This window comes from Antedon bifida, chromosome 10 (assembly GCF_963402885.1).
Source record: "Antedon bifida chromosome 10, ecAntBifi1.1, whole genome shotgun sequence".
Classification (NCBI taxonomy): domain Eukaryota; kingdom Metazoa; phylum Echinodermata; class Crinoidea; order Comatulida; family Antedonidae; genus Antedon; species Antedon bifida.
Window position 1 is genome coordinate 1,975,240 of NC_136235.1, and position 23,179 is coordinate 1,998,418.

General features: G+C 32.9%; 3 protein-coding genes across 3 annotated transcripts; all 3 read right to left on the bottom strand.

Moving 5' to 3' along the window:
* Positions 1–72: 72 nt before the first annotated feature.
* Positions 73–7,477, bottom strand: LOC144854682 (annexin A7-like). The gene is made up of 12 exons (XM_078712624.1): positions 7,351–7,477; positions 6,112–6,187; positions 5,628–5,722; positions 4,659–4,772; positions 4,094–4,150; positions 3,916–3,949; positions 3,368–3,447; positions 2,546–2,614; positions 2,181–2,282; positions 1,691–1,766; positions 1,065–1,177; positions 73–669 (listed from the first exon to the last, which is right to left on the bottom strand). The coding sequence occupies exons 1-12, from the start codon at positions 7,366–7,368 to the stop codon at positions 547–549; spliced, it is 957 nt and encodes a 318-aa protein (XP_078568750.1). The 5' UTR covers positions 7,369–7,477; the 3' UTR covers positions 73–546.
* Positions 7,478–8,262: 785 nt separating this feature from the next.
* Positions 8,263–15,639, bottom strand: LOC144854681 (annexin A13-like). The gene is made up of 12 exons (XM_078712623.1): positions 15,534–15,639; positions 14,302–14,389; positions 13,803–13,897; positions 13,077–13,190; positions 12,426–12,482; positions 11,920–11,953; positions 10,985–11,064; positions 10,689–10,757; positions 10,373–10,474; positions 10,109–10,184; positions 9,787–9,899; positions 8,263–9,241 (listed from the first exon to the last, which is right to left on the bottom strand). The coding sequence occupies exons 1-12, from the start codon at positions 15,540–15,542 to the stop codon at positions 9,119–9,121; spliced, it is 960 nt and encodes a 319-aa protein (XP_078568749.1). The 5' UTR covers positions 15,543–15,639; the 3' UTR covers positions 8,263–9,118.
* A 1,431-nt stretch (positions 15,640–17,070) lies between these two features.
* Positions 17,071–22,796, bottom strand: LOC144854549 (annexin A13-like). The gene is made up of 11 exons (XM_078712495.1): positions 22,584–22,796; positions 22,213–22,279; positions 21,860–21,954; positions 21,210–21,374; positions 20,878–20,911; positions 20,599–20,678; positions 20,244–20,312; positions 19,958–20,050; positions 19,272–19,347; positions 18,690–18,811; positions 17,071–17,415 (listed from the first exon to the last, which is right to left on the bottom strand). The coding sequence occupies exons 1-11, from the start codon at positions 22,794–22,796 to the stop codon at positions 17,281–17,283; spliced, it is 1,149 nt and encodes a 382-aa protein (XP_078568621.1). The 3' UTR covers positions 17,071–17,280.
* Positions 22,797–23,179: the final 383 nt, after the last annotated feature.

Sequence of the window (23,179 nt, forward strand, 5' to 3'; positions counted from 1 at the left end):
TCAAGCCCTGTTGTTTTCCATCAAACCCCTCACCCCCTATTTCAAAATGACATTGTAAAGAATGAAGCAACATAGCATTCCACATTGATATTTATTTTAAATTCTGTGTGCCGAGTACAGCGAATTTATATATTATTATATTCCTATCATATTAAGCCAGATTTAATCGTTAATTTGTCAATAATAGTAAAAAAAGAATATTGAAATTGAAACAATGATGTAAAATCACCTCAATAAGTGTTAGCAATGTATTTTAAATCTGAACTGCCAATTTTCAGCTGACTTTTCCGCCCAACTAAGGAAACCCGTCACCAAACTGAAGATACTGAAAGCGTGTTGAGATCCCACCATGTTAACCCCTAAATTAGTTATCAATTAAATTGTTTATTTTTAATATATTTTTTTCATATAATAAACCTTTCCCAATTTAATCTTCAAACGATCCCTTACATTCTAACCGTGTTCACACGGACTCGTCTAGTTTCGGACTAAAGCAATTAGCATCTGTCTGTACAGTCACCGCTCGTGTTCACACGACGGAATCGTCTAGTTTCGGACTAACGCCATTAGCATCTTTTTGTAGTCGCCGCTCGTATCATCTTTGATCCACTCAGACATCGGTTTGCCGTACATGCGCAGGAACTCCATTTTGGCTGTACCAAGATCAATCTGAAAGTATAGAAAGAGAAAGCGAAAGTGAATCAATATGAGAATAATAACATGACTCAAAGTCATGATTTTGAAGAAGATAACTTAACTGCTTTTAAACGTTGTTTTATGCTGTTCCTCGTGTTGTGCTTGAAACATGCAAAGCACATGCACGGACACTCGCATGATATTCTAAAACCAAAAATATAAAATACATTATCTTCCCCAACCAATACGCACATTTGAAATAAATATTATGATCGAACGCATAACCCTCCGCGTCTTGGGTCTAATATCCCAGACGCCTCTGAAGGACCAACTACAACTTAAGTACGTCGTAATTTAATTAAGAAACGGGTCCGGTGCCCAGTTTCCTCCAAATCACACTACAAAAAATACAAAATAATAAAATGTACCTCAGCGCGAGAGACAATACAACGGATCAGCTGCTGGTCCTTGGTTCCTGCACCTTGCATTGAGTCATGGATCCGTTTGGCGAAGTACGCGGGCGTATTACGCGCACATCCAACTAGAAATGGGAAAAAACAGAATTAAAAATTAATAATAATCGAGTTATTAATCATTGTCGACGTCACTTATCACCATCATTTAATCTCTATATACCGAAATCAGTGATCGAGTTAGTTTTGACTTAATATTAGTAAAAGATAAATATTTTGGCACATATGGCGTTTCATACGTATACTGTTTGAGCTTGTAAACTCGGGATGTGGACAAAAATTGAAACGCCAACTCAGTGGTGGACTAACATTAAAAAAAAGGCAATAATACAGACTTGGGGCAAGTCTATGATCTCACGGAGCGTTGTCGTCATTATATCCGTATCAATTGTCACTATTGTCAATAATCGCAAATCATCGTTATTGATTCAGTAATCGTTTCAAGAGTATAGTCATCTTTGTCACATTTTTCTCATTATGTCGACATCGTAAACAATCGGTTCCAGCGTACTTCGTCGGAATGACAACTTCGATATTGACTTCGATGGGTTGGGACAATAGGAATAGGATGATTAGCTTACTGATGGCCAGGAATCCGTCCTCTAAATCGCCTGATGTTTCGCTCTTAATTGCATCTTCTATTGTCTTCTGAGATATCTGTAACCCAAATAATAAGTAAAACGACTATCATAGTAACTATCAAGGTATCCGTTACAATCAGGATTACAAGAAGAATAAAATACTAAAGTTGAAAGTTGAATTCATTCTCACTCGTGAAAAACAAAAACCTAACAATTCGTTAGATTCTATTTCTAGTTTATATTTTGTCTTTTTTATGTATTTTAAATGTATTGGTGAATGGATGGTAAATGAATGAATAAATAAATAAAACTAAACGTACAGAGATAGTGTATATACCAACACTAAAGCTCTTTCTACACTATCAAACAAGTTTGCTCAAATATGGTAATGATATGACATCATTATGTCCATATACAGTATAGGCACATCACATTTGTTTGTCAAATAAAGTTTGATAGTGTAGACAGCAGACCTTAACACGAAACATACCTTGTCATAAGCATCGAATGTAGCTCTGAGTTGAGCAAAGCTTCTGGTTGCTAAGACACGCAGTATTTCAGATTCGTCCGTCCCCCATTTTGCTTCCCCAGCCTAATTGGTGTAAATAAATCATCATTAATATTTATTTATTTATTTTAATTAACCATTTTCCAATTCAGTAAATGTCAGTAAAACTTCAATAAACCTGTTCTATTGGTACAACTTTGGTATTGGTACATCTTCACAACATAGTCGTTTTTACCTTTTCTCCAAATATTGAAATGGTGTTGTTGTTTTGGGGCTACTGTATGTTGAAATGATTATGAGGACGGTAAACATTTATTTATTTATTATTTAATTTTTGTTTTGTATACCTTGTAGATGGCGTTGGCGTCCGCATTAGCTTTGCCATTGTCGACGGTGGGGCTTTCATCTCTGGCAGCCTAAAACAAAAATGTACACACTATCATTTATTTCATGTATTTTAAGAACACAAAAAAATGTTATCTGATGGTCATAATAGCACTTAATAACAGTCGTGAGTGAATAGTTGTTCGAACCTTGGATAATGTATGGCTCCTTCCACTCAGGATAGTCTTTAGAAGCTGTCACCTTTTTCTTGTAATTTTTTTTATAAACGTATATATAGAAATAGAAATATTGACATGATTCTCACGTAATTTTGTACGTAATTTTGTACGTAATTTGTACGTAATTTTACATTTTCTTGTCAACTGTTCTTTTTTACCTTTTTAAACCATACGTTTCATTGTTATAGATTATGTTTCTATCTTTGAAGGAAAGAATGGGCTGGTTTTATTGATGTGATTGATATTTATTTATTTATTTTCAATCTTTCTACATAGCAAAAAAACAAACATAATATAAGTATAACAGGGGAGTAGCGGAAAAGCAAAAGTATAAAACTGTCATCTTGTGATGTGCTTGACCAGCCCCTGTCAACTTGAACGATACAATAAAACCGACATTTAACAAATTTAGAAAAATACATAGAAAAATATGGTATAATAAAATGTTAACAAAAGTGTTATAAAAATGCAATTGCTATCTGAACAATCCGATTGTGTAAAAGTTAAAAATATGGAACGCTTCACGATTTTGCGCGTCATATGTGAAATGTAGACCGACATTAGGTGTTGTATTGTTCCGTTCGATATAATAATACAAACACAAACCTGGCAACATGAAACCATGAGACGTTTAAAGTGACCGCTAGTCTCACTCATTAGATCCTTTTCCAAATCCCGTTTAAATTCTGCAAAATAATTTACACAAAAACAATTTACTAATGCATGCATCTGATAAGAAAGCTTTTAACACAAATTACAAATGTTTGGCCATATTAATATATTATGTTGTTATTCAAATTCATTTTTAAATGTAGTTGTAAATAATTTATTAGACTATTTTGTGTCAACTAGTATTAGAGCTTGTAAAATTGTCCTGGATAATGGGGTCGAGTGTCAAAAATCACCCGGGGAGCGGGCGAGTTGTCAAGATGTACTAGTCTGTCTACTTAGTGAGTTCCATGTAGACATTGAGGAAATAAAATAAAGTTTTAGGTAGGATTCGTTCTAAAGCTCTGTATACACTATCAAACTTTGTGACAAAAAAATTGTGATGTGCCCATATATGGACATGATGATGTCATATCACTACCATATTTGGGCACATCACTACCATATTTGGTCACATCCGGATTAGTGGTGGTAAGCCTGTTTACCTTTCTTGTAAGCTTCCTTTATGTCTTTGATTTCCTTTAAAAAAAGAAGAAAAAGATATAAATTAGCAAAACTTTTAAACGTAAGTAAATACGAGTCAATATATAGGATACGATTATACATTTGATATAGAATATGATACATATAATTTATACATTTGTGTTATAAATTACAAATTACCTGGTTGGTACGTGTACACATTATCTCCAGTAAAGCTTTCTCGTCAGTTCCAGCACCCTTGAAATAAATAACATTAAATGCTACTTAGTATGCCATTAGTTTCCAATGCTTTTGCCTATTAGGCCTACTACAAATGTTTTAATTCCTTAGAGAGTTTATATTATGTGTACACCATGAATTAGTTTTTAATAGCCTTATCACTCATGTTTCTTATTTCGAGCAATCATGGATCATTCGTTTAAAAGTTCATAAACATTTTCGCTATTTAAAGCTGCTTTGAACACTTTCACCTGATTATAATCATTTTTAAATTTTTAAAGTAGTTTTATATCAGCTGCTGATAAGAATTTTCGAAAGCTTTTGTAACTTTCGTAAGCCCTTGATAGACACTAGGACGTTATGATATTAATGTTGGGTTATTTTTGGTTGTTGCTGGCTTTTCTAATATTGTTTTTACTCTTTATTAACTGTACTTGAGTAATAATAATCTGCTTTAGCCTATTCTCGCACTCATACAAAATACATTAGGAATTCCAATTCCTATTTCACAATTAGCGTGCTATACCTTCATAGCTCCTCGTAGAGACTTTGCGTCGTAAAACGCCGGTTTATCGAGCAGTGCTATTACAACATCCTCGTACTTTCCACCCAACTCACTTTTCAGGTCCTTCAAGAGGTCCTGAAATCAAAAGCAAACACATTATGGAATAATGTATATACCTTGTACATGTATTACCACTTTTCTTGCAGGACAACACTTTCGTATTAGGCCTAGTGCGAACTTTTTACTTAATAAAGTTTTATTATGAGTCATAAATATTAATGTTTTATTATATTAGGCGCTAGTATTAGAACGCAACAAAGCATGCACTGAAAGTAGGGTAGTTTTGTTATTCATAGTCTTGACAAAACAGGAACAATCGTTTCAGGATCTATGATACAGCAGGCCTATGATACAGCTTCCCTCTTTACAGACCGTGTTTCCTTCTATTAACTACTACCGCTTGAAGGCCAATTTACACAGACAGACGAGCGGTAACGGTAAGCGGAAAACCGCGTAGCTTGTCCTAATCTGTATATATCCAGAGCGGAAACCGTCCGTCCGCTCCGCGTTTTGTGTAGATGGTCATATAATTAATAACATAGATTTTATATTTTATTACCGTTTACCGCTCGTCTGTGTTAAATTGGCCTTTAAGCTAGTGCACACTATGTTCGAAATGAGAGACTGTCCTGTTAAATAATGAAAAACATAACGATGCACTTGTCGCGTGATAACTATAGTACAGAATTCTAATCGATTAAGTCTAGTAATACAAGTTCTGTCATGTGCCCCTATTATTGAGTATATTGTATTTCAAACTATCATGTGACCACTTTCATTCTCTTAATGTTCAGAGGTGAGAAATGTCACGTGAAATGTCTTGGAATGTAGCTCCAATTATTCCAAGAGAAAATAAAACTTAAAAGAACGTAAATCTTACATCTTTCAAATATTGTTTACCCATTGTTTAAACAAGTTTTTTTTTTTTACCTTTCCGTATGAGGTTTTGAAGTGAATCACAATTTCCTGTCTCTGAGCGTTTGATCTGAAAGCCAGTACATCGGTAATCGCCTGTTCGTCCGTTCCTTAAATAAATGTTTCGGAGAATTATTATGTACCGTTTGGTTACGTGTTCAACAGTGAATGGTATTGCTTGATTTAGTTAGACAGATAGGCCTAACGGTGATATCGTCATAAATGTACATTCAAATGAACACAATAATGCTGTGTATGTAAATAAAACTGAAACGAACAATCTATAAAATAAATGAAAAACTACCACATTGACTGACGTGAACCTGGCACATTCGGAAAGAAAAATGCAAAATCAATTTATTAATATTAATAATTTCGTGCAAAAAAATTCACATAAAACAACTGCACCGTATACATTATGGATATCACTATACCCTATAAAAAAAAACAGGGCTATATGAGCGTCACTTAATGCATGACACATTAGCAGCTGACTTACCTAATCCCTTCATTGCCTTCCGTAACGCACCACAATCCGCTTCCTTGTCAAAGCCAGCATAGCTGGTTACAGTTCCCTGAAATAAACACATGAAATAAACACATGAAATAAATATTATAAACTCCTCAGATTTCAGTATGTTATTGCAGGAAGAAATTCTCTCCCATGACCCCAGTGTCATTTATTTTATTAAATATCTACAAAATGGTTTTTTTTTTCAAGATTATTCAACTGATTATTCTAGTTTAAAATAGTTGTTTTTTGTTGGAAAGATTTGACATTTTGCTTCAGTTGTTCAACTCAATGGCTTATGGTAGGTTAGGCCTACTGTAGACAGTTCTAAGCCAGTAGTTCTGGCAAATGCACTACCCCGGGATAATTAACCACGAAGGAGGGACTTAAACAAAACCTTTATTTATTTAGACGAGATGGCTTTGAATGTAAAGGTGGTGAGGCTCGTCTAATCTGTGCAAGAGATCAGAATAAAATCAGTGCATCACTATAGAACGCAGGTATTGTGTCTTTTCTTTTTACAGCAATAGATAAGTGATTTCCAGTTGAATGCATGTGGTCACAATAGTACGGTCTTGTTCTTAAATGATTTAACTTTAAGCTCTGTTAGGTGGGTGTACTGAATAACAAGTCGTATTGTAATTTGTATGTAATAGCAATAGTGGTTTAGTAAAAATTACAAGGTCACATATAACTAACGGAAGGTAATGGAAAAGTTTACGCACCCATGACCGAATATCTGCAGACATTTGTTCTGGACACGCCCTTTTCTTAATACAGTTTGTATCCGATAGGCCTAATGTAATATGTTTTAAAGTGTAATGCATTTACTATATGTGGACCTAATTTTTGAATAACTGAAGTACTTTTTTATTTTTACCATGAAAATAATCCATGAATTTTACAGAAGTCTAATATCTATTGTTACGTACACAAACCAGCTTGCAGATTTTCAGTAAATTTAAATAATGGTTAATAATACTATTAGGATAACAACGTCCATATGGGCCGTATTATGGTAATTGTCTTATTTTAATGCATATTAAGTCAACATTAAAAACCTTACGGTTATATGATTGTATTTGGTGCAGCGGTTAACTTGACAAGAATTTTGGTACTATCTTTTCTTCCATTTGTCAAGTCTACAGCCAAGTTAAAACCCGCTAAATATTAAACACATTTCTGCCATATCAAACAATTATTTTATAAACTTTGATAGGTACTTACCTGACCTCTTGATGCCATTTTGAGCTCTAGCAGTATTTGACAATTTTACACCGGTATAACTACTTAGGCACTTCACCAACTGAATGACAGTCCTTTGCATTACAATCTCCACAACCCTTCCTCGAATCAGGCGAGTCCATTTCGTTAATAGGGAGTTTTAAATTCTTGTCAATTAAAAAAAAACTAAACTAGTTATTTTGCTGCAGTTTGTCCGTCTATGAGTAATAACGTTTACCTGGTTAAATATCGACCTGGCGATACGGGGTTTGTTTGAGCATGGAGGAAAAAATAACCTCTATGAGATGATGTCTTCTGTGTCGCAGAACATTGCCATTGAATGGAAATAATTCAAGGGATTTTAGCCGTTTTTTGTTGTTTTTTATCCTTGTAGCATATTACCGGACTTCTGCAATATGTGGTGATGATTCGAATTCAATAAAAGTGTTTGATCATACATAAACTTCTACCACAATTCCGATCGGAACTACATTGGTTTTTCCTGACGTCAAGTCTGGTTAATTGGGAAGGATACGTGATTTCAAGTTTAATTAATTTAGTTATACATCTTTATATATGCCTATGTTTTTTTTTTAAATATTACTTTATTAATAATATACCTTTTATTATTAATAATTGCAAAAAAGGAAAGAAATTTATGTTAATAATAGACTACAACACGTATATAGTGTGGGGTGGTGGGAACCACTTCTTTGGGTCCCGAATGTGTCGCCTTAAGGCGTTCTACTATTTTATATTGCTGTGATGTAGACTTATACTGGCAATGTTATTAAAAATGGATTTGTTTTTACACGGCCAAATATGCAAAAAAATAGATCGATAATTTAAATTTAAAAATACAGTTTACATTATAAATTGATTTTGTAAACATAGTTATTAAACAACAAACTCTCATATATGTCTGGTCCATATATAGAACTATTCTTTAATCGTCATATTCTGTTCATACATTATCCATCTTCTTAATAATTGTAAATGTATATTAGATACAAGACAACTAGTATTAATCCTATTATAGCCACAATAGTGAAAATGATATTATATATATATATGTAATAATATTGTCTCTAAAATCATAAATGAATCAAATTCTGTGTAACCAACATTTGGTCTATGCATGTGTCATACCAAATAAAATGATCTATAATGTATATATAGATCTTCCTTTATTACGATTATTATAATAATATTTAATAGTTCTATTATGTCTACGCATTTTAAATTCAAATCTATATCGTGCACTTAACTAATATACAGTAGTAATAAAGCTTACTAGCTTATAATGTAATAAAAGTCTACTTATAACATAATGGTCCTTTTTTCCAATGACTCGTGTACTGTATTGATCTTTCGTATATTCATAATTCATTTCATTTATTAATTTGACCAAAAAACGACAATAAAAACAGGTTAGGAAAAACAAAAGCGACCTAGGCCACTATGACTCAATGAGTAAAATATTAGAACAATATAATTGTTGTATAAATATATTTATATGATATTATGTAATCCCACAGTTAAATTATCAAGTTAAGCCGTACATTATTAAAAATAAACTTTTAAAATATCTCGAAAAATATAAATTAGTTCATTTGTCGGTGTTATCTTCTTATCTTCTTATATCTTATAATAACGCCCCCAACAATAGATAACTAAATATGTTATTCTTTCTATAAGTTGCTATACATTTCGAAGGGCACTATTTTATGTCGCGTAATAAATCTAAAAAGGAACAAATTACAAAATCATGCTATTCCTTTAAAATGGCAAGAATGACGTTTTTGTAGTCTCCACTGCAATCACCTTTTACAAACTTTTCAACAGTGTTGTTGTACTTCTGGATAAATTTCTTCTTTATTTGGTCAAGATCAATCTGAAAGTAAGACGTTTGATAGTGTTCATTTACGTTGTTTGCAGACGATAAATGACGTAATTATTGCAGAAGTAATAAAAAGAGTTTCAGTCTTTCCAATTTTTGAGCAACATGAGAAATGTGTCTCTATTGTATTATTTAGTTTTACATTATAGGACAGCTGCTGAAAATAGGCATTGTTGAGTTGCTTAAGTCTTTCGTGAACGGTTTTCTTTCAGCAATTTTTGTTTTTCTTCCAACACTGAGATTCTGGTCTTCTTGATTTCGCTTATAAACTTCATGTTTGTTTATTTATTGAAACAGTGATGTGCAAACTGGTGCTTCAATTCGGTTTAATATTTCAAATATCGTTTGCACAATACAGAGACCAGAATTTTATGAAAGGTAACATATGTAAGAAAATCTCAGAAAATGAGATATTTGATTGGATATATTTTCATCTCTCTTAGCAAAGCCGGTAAGCTTAAACAAGTACATGAAATTGAAATATTGCACGCATTTGTTTTAAAATGTACAGATGTCCAGTTGCTCAAAATTTTACCTACCTCGGATCTTGTTACGATAATGCGGATGAGTCGGTCGTCATCGGTACCAAGTCCCTTCATCGATTTGTACAAACCCTCAGCGTAGTAATCGATTACGTCATTGCTAAATTTAGCTATTGATAACAAAGTTATTGGTTACTATTTTAAATTTCGATTTTGAATTGCTAAGCACTAATTTAAAAACTAATTGTATTATGTTTGAATACATTTATTTGATCGTAGTTTTTAGATTGAAATTCATTTTTCAAGAGAAACATTTTTGTAGATATATGACTCTCTTTGCCTCGAACCTTTGCCAATATTCGTTTACTTTTGCCCTTACCAATTGTCAAGTATCCGTCGCAAAGATCTCCGGATGTTTCACTTTTGATGACATCATTAATGTTTTTCTTGTGCGCCTGAAACAATTAAAAATACATTTTTTACCACAGTTGTATTCTTTTTTCTTCAGGACCAACAATACAAAAACACAAGAAATAATCTTTACTTAACGCAGCTGACACAATTTAGAAACTATTTAAACTATTTCAGACTAATAAAATTAAAATAGTAATCGTAATAAGGTCAACAACAGATTGTAACAAACTTTTTCGTAGCCTGCAAAGACAGCTCTGAGGTGGGCGTGACTTCGGGTTGCTAGGATACGATTAAATTCAGATTCGTCCGTGCCCCACTGGTCCTCACCAGCCTAGTGATTTAGTAAAATCTTTTATTATTTCACAAAATTATATTTATCAACTGTTCGTTTTTCAATATGGTTTACATAACATTTGAAAATAAATAAATTAAAAAATAAAATAAATTAAAACAAATACAATATATTGATTTTTGCATTCTTTCTTTGGCAGAGCAAAATATCAGTTGAAATCAAAATGAAAAAATGTCAAAATTATTATACATACCTCAAACAAAGTCTTTACGTCTTGAACGACTTTATGCTCGTCAACAACATCACTTTCATCTCTTTTAGCCTGTTCAACAAAAGAATAAAAAAAAAATTAAAAGTTGTGTAATCAGTTAACCAAAACCAATAAGATGTATATCCTATTACCAGTATGTTAGAAATAATTGATGTAAATATTATTATTATTTATAGTTTTTAAAAAATATGTTAATATACCCGTTGTACATGGACAAAGAGTAATCAAGATTATTATAGGCCTACACAAAATCTGACTTTAAAAAAATAAAAATATACCGTGCACATTGAGACCAATAGACGTTTGAAGTGACCGCTTGTATCGTCCATTATGTCCTTCTCTAGTTCTCTATCGTAAACTAAAGCAAAAGAAAAAAGAAACAGTGTAGATGTTCAATACTGGTTTTAATGATTAGTTTAGAACATTTGTTTATGTTAGTTGTCGCTTGATACTGTTTAGCCGACTACTGCAAGTTAGTTAGATACATATTGCTTGTGTAGATGTCCAAAGTTTTAATGATTACTTTAGACCATTCGCGATTCTGTAGCTGTCACTAGATACTGTCTAACCGACTATTGCAAGTCAGTTAGATACATATCTAGGTGTATTATATAACACTTTATCCATAATTCATGTTGTCTCAGTCAGTAGGTTCTTGGTTCTTGTGACAGCTGTATAGAATCAGGTGTGGAAGTGGCTAGTGGTACATAATGTGTTGTATTTTCATTTTAATCTTTAATTAGATCCTTGTTGAATATTAGTTAATTATATGTTAGGATGATACTAAATAAATGTTTGTGTTACATTAAAGATGTATTGTCCCCCTGAAAAAATAATTCTTAAAAACATTTTTGTTGAATATTCCATTTTAATGTAACATAATAGTTACCCACTTTGACCAAAAATTGGATCGGAAAAAAATGTATTTACCTGAAAAAAATGTAATTTAAAGCAAAAAATGGTCAAATTGGCTGCCAGCCAATGGATTTTTGGTTGAATTTAACCATTTATTTTGTCATTTTATAAGTGAAAACATTTTTTTTTTTTTCGTTTTTTTTCTATGGAAGTGATTAACTTTATTAAAGCAACAAAATAATATATTCAAAGTCTGATTTAATTAATCTTCATTTTTCATGTTTTTGGAGGACAATACATCTTTAAGAAAGGATGGATGTAATTTTTGTAATGAAACAAGAGCCAATCAATGACGTACCTTTTTTGTACATTCCTTTTATAGCTGTAATTTCCTATAAATAGATTAATAGAATGATACTAATAAATGCACATTTATTTAGAGTATGTATATAGTGTTTGAAGTAAAGATCTGTCTGTACTATCAAACTAGTTTGACAAAAAAAATGTGATGTACCTAAATATGGTAGTGATATCCCCAAATATGGTAGTGATATGTCATCATCATGTCCATATATGGGCACATGACACTTCTTTGTCACATAAAGTTTGATAGTGTAGACAGAGCTTTAGAGTTCTTCTTGTCGGCAACTCATTACATTAATCATAATAACTATCTCTAATAAAGAGTTAAGATCGTAAAACTTAATGAATCATGTTAACCAAACCATGTTATTTTATTGCAAACGCTGAATAGCCTTTTTCACGGTCAAAGCTGTCACGGCACTTGTGTAATGTATTGTATCTACATAGTATTGTTGGATTTACATGGTAAATATAGTACTGGGTGTAAATAGTAATACTTACTGCATTGCTTCTTGTACACAAAATCTCAATCAGTACTCTCTCGTCCGTGCCAGCTCCCTAGATAACAGTAAATTAATTTATTTTACTGAACTGCAATGGCATTACTTTTATTGTAATATTAATAATGCATTGTTTAACTAAGTTATGGTGTTTTGATGTTCAAATATGCACGTTAAAAATGTTGACGATTTTGTCCATATTGGAGTGAGTGCAGAATCTGTTTGGGCTTTAGCCTATTCTCATTCCTGGTTATTTTTATATTGATGACCGAATAAATATTGTTATTATTATTATTATTATATTGTCTAGACCTACTTGTACGCACTGCGCATGTCACACCAGCCATGCAGTGTTATTACTTGCACTTCCAACTTTGAATAATGTAGGAAAACAGTAAACAAAGGATACGCTCTTGTAGACATGCGCATAAAGCTCTATTTACACTATCAAACTGTATGGGATGAAAATGTGATGTGCCCATATATGGACATGATGATATCATATCACTACCATATTTGGGCATACCACCACCATATTTGGGCACATCACACTTTTTTTGTCAAACTAGTTTGATAGTGTAGACAGAGCTTTATGTTTGTTACGCTCGTATTAATCAGCAAGCATATTAATTAAATTAATTAAAGGTTTTACCGATATTGCCTTGTTCAGGCTATGCACATCGTACTCGATCGGTGTCTGCATTAGTGCCAATATTGTTTCTTCATAATTCCCACTCAGATCATCTTTAAGATCTTGTATCAAATCCTATATAGAAACATAATTCATTCATAATTTATTATGTTGTTGTATTATTCTTATCGAAAAACATAAATAGCACCAATACCAAAAATACGAACATAAAAAGAGACGACAGTTGTTGCCAGTACCAAGGCACAGCAATGGGTACAACACAAAGATTAAACTGACTAGCCAAGTAAGTGAAACTTATTGGGCGTAGGGTATATACATAATAGGCTAATTCGCCTTTAAAGTGAAACAGTTTAATTTGGTTTCAGTGTATAAACAACTAACACCATTTTGAAGAAGTTAAGCTGATAAGCCCAAATAAACTGGCTTGATTTGTACTGGCTTATATCAATGAAACTTGTATTTAAGTTGTTTTCTCTTCATTTTTTTTAAATAGCCGAGTAAGACGGGCAATCAATACACACAATGAGTTAAATAATTGTAAAACATTGTAAAATAAAGGTATTTAGGATAGTCAGTGCTTCATCGATCCTTTTTTAAATATAATACTGCCCGTTCTAACCATAGAAAAGGATTCGCCTTCACGTCGATGACGTCGAATGTCACCAATGTTACTTTGTCTATGAAAATGTGTTACTTTCAACAAACATACTGCCGAATATAACTTACTTTGCCGTACGCTGTTTTGTACTGTTCCCTGATCTCTTGACGTTGGGCATTGGTTCGGTTAGCAAGTATTGCTGATATCTGATCTTCATCGGTACCTATGTTATAGTTTAAACGTGGATCAATATTACTCAGTTGTTCCTGACATTAAATACCCATTTTTGTTTTCTCTTATGTATGTCGATAATTTACGAGGCCTCTGAAAAGAATTGGGTAACGCTAGAATAACCCAGCCTTAATTGAAAATCCATTTAGTATTAGTAGTATATTCAATAATTAGTGCTAACGAATATATCTAATGTGCTTTTTTTCGATCTATCTATCCAGCGTCGTCTCCGACGGACCTCTCAATGTCTTTCAATCATGTCTGTTTCTTCAACAGCAATTCATATACCAAATCTGGTCTTCCAAAATTGTCGCTTGCCCTGAATTGGTCTCCAGGCCGCCAGCCCAGATTCTACTCTTCTCTCGCAATATAAGATCAATGTTAATTTGTACTTACCTAGACCTTTCATGGCATTCTTCAGAGCTTTGGCATCATCTTCCTTGTTGAACTTAGTGAGTGCTGATCGTATAGTACCCATTGCGCCCTACAAAATAACAGAGTTATTACAACCTGATGTGTATGATGTGAATTAGCAGGAGAAATAGTCACCACTGAATCAACTACCAGCACAATTTACGTGTAATAAACTACTATTATTAGGTACATGTTTATATAGTTGATTGCAAAATGCATATGAATTGTTGACGTGTTAATTAAGCTTGGTTCCCACTAGGACGTAACCCAAGGACGTAAACGCAACGCAAGCGAGTTGACCAATGACAAGCGACAGCTCGAATAATTTATCGATTGTGATTGGTCAATTAGCATACGTTGCGTTACGTCCTTGTGTTGTGTCTTGGGAACCAAGCATTTTAGCCACGGCTTACGAGTAGTAATATATTGTGCACCGTGCGCACGTAAATCAACTTAAGTAATTTATGCACTCATGCGTGTAAATGATTTACTAGTTACTATGCTATCGTTAACTCATAACCTTTAATTTACGGTTTACATAACAATAACGAATCAAGTTTTAATGTCGGTACCTGGCAATATTAGTATTTCATTTATGTATTTATATATTCTTGTCTAGATATATGCAAGTCACGTGGTTTGTCGTGTATTTAAATAGATAAATTAAGTCGTGTTTTAAAGTAAAGGACCCTACATGGAACCTCTCGATTTTTTTCGAAGTTACGCATTTTTGGCAAATATTCACAAATCGCCCACAACAAACAATCAAACGCAGATTATCCGAACGTAAGCCATATAATCGTCCACAAAGATACATCACCCATTAAGTAAACCTCAGTGGTCACCAAAAACCAAGCGCAGATCTCTCACACGTAAGCTTGAACACCATCAACAACCCAACTCACATCGGCGAGAACAATCTCCAATCGCTAAACCAAATTCGCATTGTAGTGCGCAGCTTCCACAAATAAGGCAATATTTTTCTTATTGTTAGTACGACCATATATTGTTGTTATAGTATTAACTATAGTAACTTACAGTCTAATTTTAGGCTAAAAATGAATTAAGTTCATTGAAGTTGATGAATTCAATATCATCCGTTTTCGACGAAGTTTATTGCGCGTACGCAGCCATGGCATCAATTTTCTAACGCGTGTTAGGCCTATACTAACACATTACTGTTACGAATATATATATATTCTTAAAATACCTACCTTGCTCATTGTGATACAATCTTGCAAAGAAAAAAAAACGTTATTCGATCTGACGACTGTAATAGTTCATCTGACGATTTTGGAAGTTCCTCCTTTTATAAGCGCTGTATCTTATTGGTCACATGTTGCCTATTGTGTTTTTGTCCAAGGACATCAAGGTTTGTTAAAATACAACATAGAAGTTAAAACGTACCTGGGACGACAACGTCACGTGTCGTCAAACTAATCACTAAGCAACAACTCATTTATTAATTCAGTTGTTTTGGTAAATGTAAAATACTTACAAACATACTATACGTTTTTTTTTAGGCTTGTTACATTCCTTAAACTTGGTTCTTACTTTTGGACGCAATGACGTATGCGCAACGCAATGACGTATGCGCAACGCAATGACATATACGCAACGCAATGACGTATGCGCAACGCAATGACGTATGCGCAACGCAATGACGTATGCGCAACGCAATGACGTATGCGCAACGCAAGTGTATTGACTAATCACAAGCGACAATCCGAGTGTGATTGGTCAAATTATTTGCGTTGCATTACGTCATTGCGTTGCGTCCTAGTGGGAACCAGTGCTTATGCAGTTTATTTTGATTTGATTGATAAAATATTGAATGTATCTAATATAAATTTTTTTCATAACAAGTTTCTGCTTTCACAAAATTTAAGAATATGAATAATATATTTATAGGTGGTCTTTGGCAAATAAAGTCTCACTTTTCTAACGCGCGTTTTAGAAAATAATAAGAATCAAATGTGGCTTTTGAGAACAGATTCTTAAACTGCCTCAACGTTGTTAAAAATGTCAGCCATAAGGTGTAGTGCATTCCATTAGAAATGGACTTTTGCCAAGTTTGTTTTTGTGTTTCAGTGGAGAAAAGAAGACAGATACTAGACTGGTACAAGGATATCATCACATTCACTGATACGATGCCCTTGATGAAATGAAATCACTACAAAACCTTGCCTTAAATGCATTGTATAAATGTATATAAAACAAAGCAAATTCAAGATTTCCATATTGTGTTTTGATTATCTTTGTATTAAATGCCGAAAAGGTTACAATGCAGGTCAGGTGACATACCATGGCCCAGAGAGAAGAGCTGGCATATTAATACATTATATTTCTGCACAGTAACCAAGGTAACCTATTGTTTATGAAAATTGAACAAACAACCGTTAAACATGCAGGTACAGATAACAAATGACTTTCAAACAAAAGAGCAACAAAATATAATAGGAAGATGGTTGTTAAAGCAAACAATCCGATTTAGCTTTATCCATGGACGACCCTGGAATGAAATCCATTCCATTATTATGACTGAATTTCGATAGCATTCATTTCAACACACCAAGGTATATCGAACATTGGAAATCAATCATTAAGATTGTTGTGATCTGTCAATTGTCAACAAAAACTACCTACAAAATGTGTTAAGCAAAATTAATTTAGTTATACCAGGGAAGAGTGAATTTCAATCTTCCCTGGTTTTCACTCTTAATTTCCTTGGTTATACACAAATCCCTCCACCTTGATCAAGTTTCATTTATTAGTTTAACTAAGTTAAGGTCACTCTATATGGGTTTACTTTGACCATTTTAAAAATGACATAATGGAATTCAAATCCTCTGCTCGTGTGTTTAAATTAAACATAACCCATCAATGTAACTACTTGATAAATATCTATCGATATATATCGATATTTTATCGATCATCGAACGTGTAACAGATTACAAAGGGTCACATCTCCTCTTCCATATTTGCAAGCGGTACCAATAGTTGTGCGCATGTTCCGTGATAGTGCGCTTCGATATCGTCTGCCAGGTTTCTGTTGTATATCTCGCGATATTTGAGCACAGTCTGGCAAAGATTGACCTAAGAAGATAAACAATATTTATTATTATATATGTTACTCTTTTAATTTAAAGAAATAAAACTATTCTTTAAAAATACTTCACTTTAATTAAAAAAGAACGACAAAATTAATGATTAAAAACAACATTTTAAGCGATGGCATAATTACAACAATAGTCAACATGTATAAATCAATTGATAAGAAAGAAGAAGTGTATTAATAACACTATTTTATTATCACGTGATCTGTCACACATTCGAGTTACAACTAAGTAATGTTATAATGTATATTCATGTTTAATGTTGTAACTATAAAACTACATTGTTGTGGCATCAAAGAATGGTGATATTAAATGTCATTTTCAGAAAATGTATGTTCAGTTGGAATGTCGTATTTTCCCCATGGTTATTGTTACTTCGAAATTAGTCAACACGCTCGTGGTGAACTCGTGTCATCAGACAAAATGACGTCACTTTACTGGTATCTCTCAGCCAGCATATAATTTAAATTATTCACAGCTATTCTGCAAGCTCATTAGTTATTCACCGAACAATATAAAACCATCTATATCTATGACCTTTAAAATAATAATCCTTTTGAAAATGCATATGATTCATAAGCGTACAACTGTTGATTTGAATATAGTGTTATTATGCATGATGTTGATTTCAAAAATCCAAATTGCGAATGAATAAATATTCACAAATTAGTTGTATTTGGGACTAATAAATAATGAGCAAACTGTTTCCACTTGGCGATTAATTATTCGAATGCATCGCATCGTACTTTTTTACTATTCATTTCAAAAACTTTGCATATATCTATGTATATTTTTTTTTAAATAGGGTCGCCATTTGAATCTTTATGTGTTCGTATAGTTCGTCTATATTGAATCAAAACCGCGAAAAACACACTTTTTAAAAATAAATCGTATAAAATATAAATGTTGAATTGTTTTATTGTTTATTTTGCCTATCTAGATAGTACCCTATCTCTTGTATGTTAACAACTGTAAAAACTCATGAGGCATATGTTGCGCTAAGCACACTTGACGTCACATCAATTTACGGCGATGGTTGTACGGCGAGCGCGCGCGGCGATATCGTAAATCTCGCAATACGTTGTCAAATGGTTCTCGGTAAAGTTGTCCTTTAAGAAACATGCTTAAATATTGATGCTGGTTAAAGGATAAATTGTAATTAAAATTGAAAGACATGTTAAAATATATACGTAGAAAAATGATTGTAAGTAATTGCCAATGGTCTGTAATTTAGAAAGCTATCATCAGATGTACCTTTGCACAGTCTACCAGGGTAGTTTCAACAGCTTCTTCATCAAGTGTCGTATCTGTCGCTAATCCAAGAGCAAAGAAGAGTTTCACGGCACAAAACTTGGCTTCATCGGTAATATAATCAGCTAGGTGAAAATCAGAAACATGTTTTTTTTTTAATGTTGACAATCCGACAAGCAGAATGTAATACGATAAAGCTCTGTCTACACTATCAAACTAGTTTGACAAAAAAAAGTGTGATGTGCCCAAATATGGTAGTGATATGCCCAAATACGGTAGTGATATGCCCAAGTACGGTAGTGATATGCCCAAATATGGTAGTGATATGCCCAAATATGGTAGTGATATGCCCAAATACGGTAGTGATATACCCAAATACGGTAGTTATAGGACATCATCATGTCCATATTTGGGCACATTTCACTTCTCTTCCTGGTAGTTAATAAGCCCAGAATTCACATCCCGGGATTTATGATTTATTTATTTATGAACTATAGTTATTATTATTAAATACATTATTTGACTTTTTAACTAAACTTTGCAATCGCCTTAATGATGTTTTAGATTTGTATTAGAAATACCTACCTATGTTTAAGAAACTCGCCTGTACGTTTCCTACAATCTTTCGTTTTATGTGATATTGTATCCACCGGCCATACGTCTATATAAAAATGTATACTAGATTTCGTAAGTTTTTTATTTTCTTAACCTTGTTTTCTCTTATAAATGTTTGTTTTTGATAATAAATTGGGAACAAAAATGTATTATTTTTTGTATTATTATGATAAATGAATTGGAGGTGATCTTAATTTCAATCATTCAAGTTAAGATCAGTGTATTCATTGACCACACCTATGATTTAACGGTATAATAAGCTGACCTGGATCGGCGTATTAATCGTAATAAATCGAATAACATTGGTGGCGTTTTTTGAAATATTATATCTCCTATGAGTAAATGTTCGTTTAGTCTATTTTTCTATAAGCGAATATATTCGCGCGAATCGGTTTCTGGATTGTTGCGCATTTTCCGATCACAAAAAGTATATTTACACATAGATACGCATGCGCACAATCCAAAACTTTCTAATGTGTGCGATTTGTCGTAAAGATGTATCGCATACTATTTCGTAAAATAAGTTGTAATCGATTTATGCGCATACCAAACAAACGAAAAAAAGAATTTTATAAAAATCACTTAAACATGTATGTTTTGCAACTTTTTTGTTAAAAATGTGACTTTTTTTTCATTGTCATTAAGTGAACACTTACTATTTTATATTGATTGAACACATCGTTGAGATGTGTCTTATCCTGGGCGCCTAGAAGTCGTAATAACTCGCTTACATCAGAAGAAAATACAGCCTAAATAAAGTGTTAAATATATTGTGCTCTTATGTTATGATTAAAAATAATACTAGTCTATTTCATTTTGTTTGAAGGACTGAATGAAAATAAAATCAACATTTTAGGTAACCTTGTTTACACTACTAATAATTATATTAAACATTGTTTCATAATGTAATTATAACTATAACATTTTATGTTGACGTTTTACCTGTCGAAGATTGTAGGTGTCGCTCTCTACGTTCTCAGCTTTTACCACACCATTTTCATTTCTCTGGGCCTACAGAAAGCCAGATATTAATATTATAGAAGAACCTCATTACAAGCAAATACTATGATTCACAATAGTATGATTCTATCATTCTGTGAACGTTTTTGAAGGAAAATTGCACAAGTACTGGTCAAATAAGGACTTCAAATCATAACTGACTGTGGGTCACAAGAGGCAAATTAGCCTATGTAGTACATACCCACACACAATAAGTTTCAAGTATTTTGCAAAACACATCCCATCTACGACGCGAAATAAAAACCTAAATAAGTATGAAAAAGAAGTCTCCACTTACAGATGCGAGAGATCTTAAGACATTCTCTTCATCGCCACTAAATCTTTGTACCAAAGCTTGATCTAACGATTCGCCGGTATCTGAAAATAACAACGTTCTACAAAATAGTCACATTGCTTCTATACTCTCGAAATGTACACGTTATTTAATAATTGATCAATACACTTTCACATTGTAGGCCCATATAAAATTATTAACAGTTAACCAGTTGCGTCAGACTTACTCTAGAATATAAATATATCACTGTCGAGCTTTCTTAGTATTCACTGAAGTACTTACCAAGTTTATATTGTTGTTGAATACGTTGAATTTCCTGTTAAAATCAAAATAAGTCTTAAGATAGAAATAATATAAGTATAATAATAGTATGACCAAACCTAAAACTAATATTGGTATTTCAACGAAATTCAATGTTTCCCAAATGTTTCAAGTTAAGTGAGTTACTGGTTCCCTCGCGTGGCTTTATCAAGAAAAAAAAAACCACTAATAGAATACATAATACACAACATAAGAAGAATAATAAAACAATTTACAAGAGAAAAAACATAAAGCAAATGATATTAAAGCATACAAATACACTGATCATCCCTCTTTTTAAAATACCACTTTACCTCATTGCCATTAGTGATGAGTAGTGTGCTTGCGCGATCAGATTCTTCGAGAAGTATGGATCTTTTCAGAGACTTTGTCACGTGGTCAGTTGTTCCGCCAATCAATGATGCCCAACAATCAGTTGCTATAATTGGAAATGCTTCTGACAAATCTTGCAAAAGATTCTAAAACAAAGATTTCATTTTGAAAACAAATTAATAAGTACAGGTTCCTTCTTTGTTTATATAGTTTTGTTTTTGCTGAGAGCAAGCATTACATAAATATTAATATTCATCATTCGCCACCCTGCTTTTACTCTTATTTATCTTTCCTATTCTGTATTGACATCCATATCCATTGTCTGCCCTTAGTATTTGTATTAACTTTTCTATTTGTTGTTTTCTCTTTTCATCTGTACGCCAACCTTTTTGCTTTCCCCCTTTTTTTCCAGATGTTAAAATCATCTGGGAATCTCTTAATTTATGTGTTTCTCCGTCTAATTTCTATATTTTCTAGATCGACTCTCTTCCATCTTGTGTGACACAGAGTATGGTCTTCTTGTCTCACTCTTTCACTCATTATGTCTTCTCCCGAGACATCATCATTGTGGTTACATCAATGTAACCTCTAATCTACGTCCCTACTCGCCTCTTTCATTATGTTTACTTACCGAGCCATAGGCCGCTTGGTAATATTTGCTCATACTCAGTCGATCCGTGGCGCTACCCCTTGACACGTGAACAGCTACTGCCGTAACATTTGGTTCTTTTATCACAAGAAGCAAGAAAAGAGATGTTTATGGCTATTTTTTAGATCAATATTTAACATTATGTTTTACTGTTTGGTTGGATGGTTTCTCAGTTAATGCAAAACATTTAACGTGTAATCGTGGTATTAGAATTTTAATTTGCCAATTTTTATATTTGAAGATATTTAACCTGACATCACTAGGCCTCCCCTACATGCCGCTTTTAAGCATTATTATTATTATTTCGGCGACGACACGACTCATTGACAACTTACCAATGGATAATATTTCCGATCTTATAGTTTGGATGGTCACATCGACATCTGTCTGTGGTATTGAGCACTAAAAATAATCGACAACATTTTATAAACTATTGAATAACGACATACAGGATAACATGAATGACGCATGCTATACTCTAATTATGGATTAAAATCATTACTGTATATGTACTGTATTCGTTCTCGTACTGTCCTAATAATCATTTTTACATTTTTTTTTTACAAAAGTAGTTCAAAGAATAGAAGTGAATTAAAAGAGGCAGGAAAAGTGTATCTTCAAAAGTCACAATTATTCCAAATCATCATCATGAACCAACCACATTGCTGCACACTTAGTCCCACAATCGAATAATAACTTACAATACCTGGTATACTCTATATTCGGCAGACGACACATTGCAAGGCGGCAATCCACCTGTACAAGCATCGACATCTTGTACTTCTCGTACTCGATATTCTTGCAAGTTGTCCACGCATAACGTCCATTGTGTCCAGGAGTAACTTTCGCATCTCGCTTGGCATTTATAAATACATACAGATTGTATTAAAACAAAATGTAATGCGCGTGTAAGAAACATTTTCAATTCTATAGCTTTTATGTGAATAACTTGTCGAACATACGTCAGTAAAAATAGGCCTATACTCTGTAGCTTACCACAGTTGATCTGCAGCAGACGATATTGTTGCGTCAACAAAAGTTATTGGAAGTTGATATCGTGTTCGCGCAACATCTTGCTTGGCCATTCGGTTCATTACCCGCTATTCAGTCGGGTATTATTTTAACAAAGATAAAAGTATATATTTGTAATTAACCGGATTCACAATTCTACAATACCTGTAACTAAATAGTCCGGTCAAATATAATAATTCTTTAAAAATAAATAAATATTCATATTAATTTAAAATCATCATAATAAATAGGCCTACCATGTTCAGTTTTCTGATTTATTTTTTTTTTAAT

Bases quoted from the DNA above. Each gene is read 5' to 3' on its own strand.
- LOC144854682 (XM_078712624.1), bottom strand. The intron at 2,615-3,367 runs GTTTGTGTTTGT...TTTTTGTTTTAG, and splicing joins TCATGGTTTCATGTTGCCAG to GCTGCCAGAGATGAAAGCCC. The intron at 2,283-2,545 runs GTATACAAAACA...TACACCAATTAG, and splicing joins ACGCCAACGCCATCTACAAG to GCTGGGGAAGCAAAATGGGG.
- LOC144854681 (XM_078712623.1), bottom strand. The intron at 10,185-10,372 runs GTTTGTTACAAT...TAATTGTTTCAG, and splicing joins TCTTTGCAGGCTACGAAAAA to GCGCACAAGAAAAACATTAA. The intron at 9,900-10,108 runs GTAAGGGCAAAA...TGTTATCAATAG, and splicing joins CGACGGATACTTGACAATTG to CTAAATTTAGCAATGACGTA.
- LOC144854549 (XM_078712495.1), bottom strand. From the start codon at position 22,796: ATGTTTCTTACACGCGCATTACATTTTGTTTTAATACAATCTGTATGT. The intron at 19,348-19,957 runs GTAAGTGTTCAC...ATTTTTATATAG, and splicing joins TGTTCAATCAATATAAAATA to ACGTATGGCCGGTGGATACA. The intron at 18,812-19,271 runs GTAGGTATTTCT...ATTTTCACCTAG, and splicing joins GGCGAGTTTCTTAAACATAG to CTGATTATATTACCGATGAA.